A 5,825-nucleotide genomic window follows, 5' to 3' on the forward strand; every position below is an offset into this window, starting at 1 on the left:
CCTGCAGGAGAGTCTTGCCTTCTCTTCAACCTCTCCCTCCCTGACTGTACAGTCTTCTCCTAACTCTTTCACAGCTGGGGTCAGTAATTAGCATTAAGTTACCATATCACCATTAGCGGGAAATGGCTGCTAGGTCATAGGCAAGGTCATAGGCATAGGCTAGGTCTTGCCTTAAAGAGCCAGTCAGCCTGTGAGCCATGGTAACAGCTTTCTGTCACTCCTAAATTGGGCTGGATTCAAGCAGCACCATAACGGTGAAATTGTCTCTACCAATCCTGTGTTCACTAAAAGACATTTTTAATACTGAGACTCAATGTATTTAGATAATGGTTTCAGTGTTTTGGTTCTAGCTCAACAACAGGCAACACACACACACAAACCTCCGAGGAAAAAGGACCGCACTGGACAGCATTACCGACAGATAATAGTTACAGATACACAGAGAGTTCTTTTCTAGCCACCAGTTCAAAGTCAGCCTGACAAAGAAAAGGGTTTTTCCCCCCCTTCTCAATAGCTATGCTGTCTGTCTTCTCTTTGGAGGCTGTATAGATATACTACCAGTCTGCATTAAAGAGATAACTCTCTTGCTAATAGGAATGCATTGACTCCTGTGGTTCTGGGTTCTCTGCACAAACAGCACACATATTTGTGTGTGCATTATAGTGAAGTAGTCAAGGATTCCTGTGTCTCTACGTCACACTCATCAGCTTTCACCAAATCCGCCTGCAATCCTGGTGCGTACCCCACGTGCTCCCATTTTATTGCATCATTCAACTCACAGCTACTATAGGTTCAACTGAAGTGATGTCTGTCTTTCCTGACTGGAGATTGGAGGTTGATGGAAGGACATGGGAGACCTGAGACCTCTTGAAGTTGCTGTTTTTTGCCCAGGCTACTCTGTAGGATGGAACTGTGGATGGACATCTGTGCTCTCTCGGGGTAGGTGGTTTTTTGCACATGTTGAGAAAAGACTTCAGTTCCAGTCTGAAATGTTCATTGAGCCAGCAGTAAATGAAGGGGTTATAACAGGTGCTGCTCATTGCAAACCAGTGAAAAGCAAAGTACAGGGCATTGTTGGTACGAATAGTTTGGCTGGAAAGGAGGACGACGTAGCAGTTTAAAGGAAACCAGCAAACAGCAAAGAGGAAGACCACCAACATCAGCATCTTAATGGTCTTTTTCTTCTTCCTCTGAAGGGCGAAGTACTGCTCTGTGGTCACGTCCCCAATGGCATTGCGCAGCCAGAGTTTCTTGGCCACTCTCAGGTAGGCAGCAGAGATGATTAAAAGGGGCAGAATGTAGAGCAAAATGAATGTTGTTAAGTCTAGATACTTCCAGAAGAGGTCAGCTGGTTCAGGGAAATCTGGGAGACATAGGCATCGGGTGACTTCTTCACTGCAGATAAAAAGACTGATCACAATGAATGAACAAATATGCCTGGGTATCACAGTAAGGGAGAGAAAGACAAGACTCCTGTCATAAAACCAAAGAGCCAGATCCTCAAGTGGTGCAAATTCACATCATTCCATTGACTTCAGCAGTGCTATGCTAATTTACACCAACTGAGGAGGTGGCCCATAGCGTAGCTTACAAGAAATGTGATCAGACTAATTTCTCACAGCATGCATGACATGATCTCCTTACGAAACTAATTAATTGCAACGTCTAATTACCAGCTGCACAAAATTAAGTTCTTCGGAGTGAAGTGAAACTCTCTCTACCTTTCAATGAACTTCTGTATGTAAACAGTAATAAAAAGTCTATCATGTTTATGACCCATTCCATCAGCAAAACACTTCACAAACATTAATTAACCCTCACAACAGAGGGTGACAGGTAGTATTATTATCTTTATTCTGCAGAAGAGGAAACTAAGACAGAGAGGTTGAGTCACTTGGTCAGGGAGTCAGAGTTAGAGCTGGGGTTAGATAAGAACCAATTAGGGCCTCCTTTCCAATCCTCACCTCAATCAATGGGCCAGCTCGCTAGCTGGTGTAAACTGCCAATTTATGCAAACTGTGTATCTGGCCTGATGCATCTGACACACTGTGTTGTTGATGAATAATACTAGAAGAGTAGCCATTGAGAAAGGTATAGATGTACACTATGGACCAGATCCTCAGCTGGTGTAAATTGACATGGCTCCCTTGTCTTCAATGAGGCTACACTTGCTTGTCCCTGCTGGATATCTGGCCCAATATGTTTCTGCAGATCAAAAGCAGGGATCAGCCTTACCTGTATTCAAAAGTGAATAGTTTTTGGTAAATAGCATGTGGGAGGGAGAAACACGTTGCCATAATCCAGATGACAGAGATGTAGACAATGCCTTTTGCAGTGGATAGGCGTGGTTTCAGAGGATGCATTATAACCTGTTTGGAATAAACAAACACGTGGCCTGATGACATTTTAATAATTATGAGATTTTCCTCACATAATCTCCCACTCTTAAATACAGCAGTAATCGTGGCAGTTTAATGAGCCAGCACTGCATGGGAGTTGCCTGCATGCAACTTCCACTGACTTCAGGTTACAGAACCAGAAAGCAAACTTGACTCTGAATGAAAGCTGAACTGAAGTAATTAACTTTCCTAGTCCAAGCTGAGAGAAATGGATAAAGAAAGGCCCCAATCCCGCTACTGCAGCTGCGAAGGTGAACTTCTGCACCCGCATAGAGATGGGTTAACTTCCGTGGGCTCCCGGGCAGGCACAAAGTTCTTCCCTTGCACATCAGTCTGCAGGATGGGCCAATTCAACAATATAAATAAAGGGGGGAATGGAGGTTTTTAAAATGCTTTCAATGTTTGTATTCGACAGCACCAGTGTCACAAAGCCTGGTGGGTTTCCTGTATCATTACAGCCGAATGGTTTTCCAACAGAAAATGCATTTTCTGCAATATTGAAATTTCCTGGTGGGAAAATTGAAATGAAAGCTCCCAAGAGCCCAGGTTCCCCACTCCCAGGCTGGCGGGCTCCCCAGCACCCTGCCCTGGCATCCCAGGGCTTCCAAGCTGGCCAGCTCCCTAGCTCCTCAGCAGCCCCTCTGGTGTGGAGCTTGCGACCGGGCTCCCTGCTCACCCAGGCTCTGTGGGCTTTCAGCATGCTAGGCAGGCTGCTGCGGCACCTAAATTGTACATTACTGAAAAATTCCATGTGGGTGATTCTGCAACGGAATGTATGGAGGACGCTCCTCTCCCAGCACATTTTGCATATCCCGCCTTGTGTGCCCGTTCAGAACACACATTTTTTTGGAAATGCAAAATTTTCCCTGGGATAGAAATCCCAGTTCCTGCCCAGAGCTAAATATACTATTTAAATTAGTGTCCCTTGGAAATCATTTATTTGACAGCTCTGCTTCTTATGTGAATTTAGCATATTAAGTTAAGATTTGAGGATGCAGCATGTACCTGCATTTAAAATAATACATAATATTTTGTGAAGTGCTTTAAGATCCCTGGCTGAAGGAGTACAAGCAGTTCATTCAGCTTCACGCTCCCTCTCTGAGGCAGGTATTACTACCAACTTATTAGAGATGCAGAGAGGTTTGAGTAAAAAGCCAGTGGCTGACCTGGGAACAGAACCCAGGATTCCAGACTGCCAGCACCCCCTCTAGCCCCTAAATTGTATTTATTCCTCCTCCTTAAGTGATACCAGAGAGCTGATTAGAAAAAAAAATACACCACCACCCTGACAAGTCTTACAGAGAGTGCCCTGTGCTAAACTCCTTAGGGTCTGAGGTGTTCAGAAAATGGTTTTTAATTTCTTATTTTAAAATAAGGGAATGCTCCAGCATTTTCAATTCGTGGCCATTTAGCTTAAGGGAACTCTCACCTGGTGTCTGTCCACTGCGATTGCTGTAAGAGTCAAAGCAGAGACATGGAGGGAGCAGTATTGTGCAAATCTACTGATGTGACACATCCCCTTCCCGAATATCCATGTGCTGTTCACAAACCGAGCCTAGGAACAATCCCATCAGGGAATATATTTAGCTTTCTACATGCATAATTAGGGTACTTTTCACATGCCTGACATTCGACTCATTGTGCCATTGTCAGTACACTACTAGCTGCTCTTGTGGTCATTTTTTTGACTTCCATCCCAAAAGGATTATTAAAAATCTGCAGGTCACAAACAGGCTAACACATCACTCCTTTCTTTTATCTAACTTCTGTCTCCTTTGATTTATTGGCTGATTACTGAAGCCTGCAATAGGACATTAAATAGAGTCAAGACTTTTGGGAAGGTGATCCAGAAATACAGTTATATTAGTGCCACTTTACTGACCTGGCAATATGCACGCAGCCGGTATGGTGGAGCAACTTCTAAAGTATTTGTCTGACTTCCTTTAGAATATTTTCCTCCATACCCAAAGAACTGCCAACAAGTCAGTTCCCCTCATCCCACCATCCCTGCTTGATACATGGATACTCCTGCATCCCTGATCTAGATACAATGCAAGTATCTCTTTTCACCAGATCATGTAACATGATGCTGACCATTAACAATTTTTTTAAATAAGGGAGATTCATTGTATTATACTGGAAGCTCCTCGGGGGGCGGGGGGGGGAGGATAAAACTGTGAAACTACAGCCCTATTATTCTGACTAGTTTAGTGCCAACAATGTCCTTGGGCATAAACCACAGGTGCAATTTTTAGTATTATTACATTTCTAACTGGATCATAGCAATTAGAAAAGGAAAAGACCTGTTAAATCTTCCAAAGAGTAATGACTCCATCCCTACAGACATTTAAAATTAGTCTGGAAAGACTACTGGCAAGTGTCTCATAGAACTATCTTGTATTAGCAGAGGATAAACTGAGAATATAACTCTATATAACAGGGTAAAGAAAAAAAGTCATTAAATTAACTCTAATGCTTTAACGTGACTGGAAGCTGAAATTGCAGCCTCGCATTTACTAGTGTCATTTGTCATTCCCGTGAGTGCAAGTAAGAACAATCAGAGGCGAACTCCACACACTAAGCTATTTCTGTTAAGGGAAGAAAAGGCAAATGATACATTTTCCATTACAGATGCCCAAGGTTTAGAGAAAAAAGCAGAGGGAGAGGGAACAGACCTCTGTCAGGTTCTTACCAAAGTAAAGGGAGTATTGAGCAGCATTATCATTATGTCTGCTACAGCTAGATTCACAATGAACAGGCTGGTAGCAGAGTGCATCCTTTGATTTTTGATGATGACGTGACAGACCAGGACATTCCCAAAGAGCGAGAACACTATGATGAAGGAGTATGCCACAATGAGCAGGGCTTTCACTGTAAGATTTTGAGACTCTGCCCCATAGCTTCTCCTGTCCACAAAGCTCTGCCAGTCAGTAAGTGTATAGTTATTCCAGGAAAAAAAACTGGAGATGCTGGGTGTTTCAAAAGATCCTTCAAAACTTCTGTTGACGGGAAGCTTTGCTGATCTGTCAAAGGCATTAGCTAAGTACAGGAGAGAGAGCCATATATAATGAGTAACCATTTCTGAAACGCTGCTTCTTTCTTCAGATTCAGAAATAGCTCATCTATGAAACAATACTGTGTGTCCAGTCAGCGGGAGGCTTGACGAGCTCTTGCTTGCTTTCCTTAGCACAATCTTCATAACTGTGAACAAAATGCAAAAATTATCAGCCAAAAAACAGCAGGTGATCCAGACAAGTGCTGTAGCTATGCAGATCTGACACTCAGTCAGTGTAGAGTTCTCTTTCAGCACTTTTATATCTCCCGTCTCAGGCAGGCTGCTAGCAAGAATCTCCGCGCATTCGATGCTTAATACTACTGCTACTCCGATGTGCTCGCTTTGTCCAAGATTGCACTCCTACTGGGTTT

At 43.3% G+C, this 5,825-nt stretch overlaps 1 protein-coding gene across 1 annotated transcript; it reads right to left on the minus strand.

Moving 5' to 3' along the window:
- Nucleotides 1-770: 770 nt before the first annotated feature.
- Nucleotides 771-5,478, minus strand: GPR83 (G protein-coupled receptor 83). Its single transcript, XM_077805470.1, has 4 exons — nucleotides 5,092-5,478; nucleotides 3,829-3,954; nucleotides 2,236-2,369; nucleotides 771-1,395 (listed from the first exon to the last, which is right to left on the minus strand). The coding sequence occupies exons 1-4, from the start codon at nucleotides 5,476-5,478 to the stop codon at nucleotides 771-773; spliced, it is 1,272 nt and encodes a 423-aa protein (XP_077661596.1).
- Nucleotides 5,479-5,825: the final 347 nt, after the last annotated feature.

The sequence above is a fragment of the Eretmochelys imbricata genome, chromosome 1, assembly GCF_965152235.1.
Source record: "Eretmochelys imbricata isolate rEreImb1 chromosome 1, rEreImb1.hap1, whole genome shotgun sequence".
In the NCBI taxonomy this organism is placed as follows: domain Eukaryota; kingdom Metazoa; phylum Chordata; order Testudines; family Cheloniidae; genus Eretmochelys; species Eretmochelys imbricata.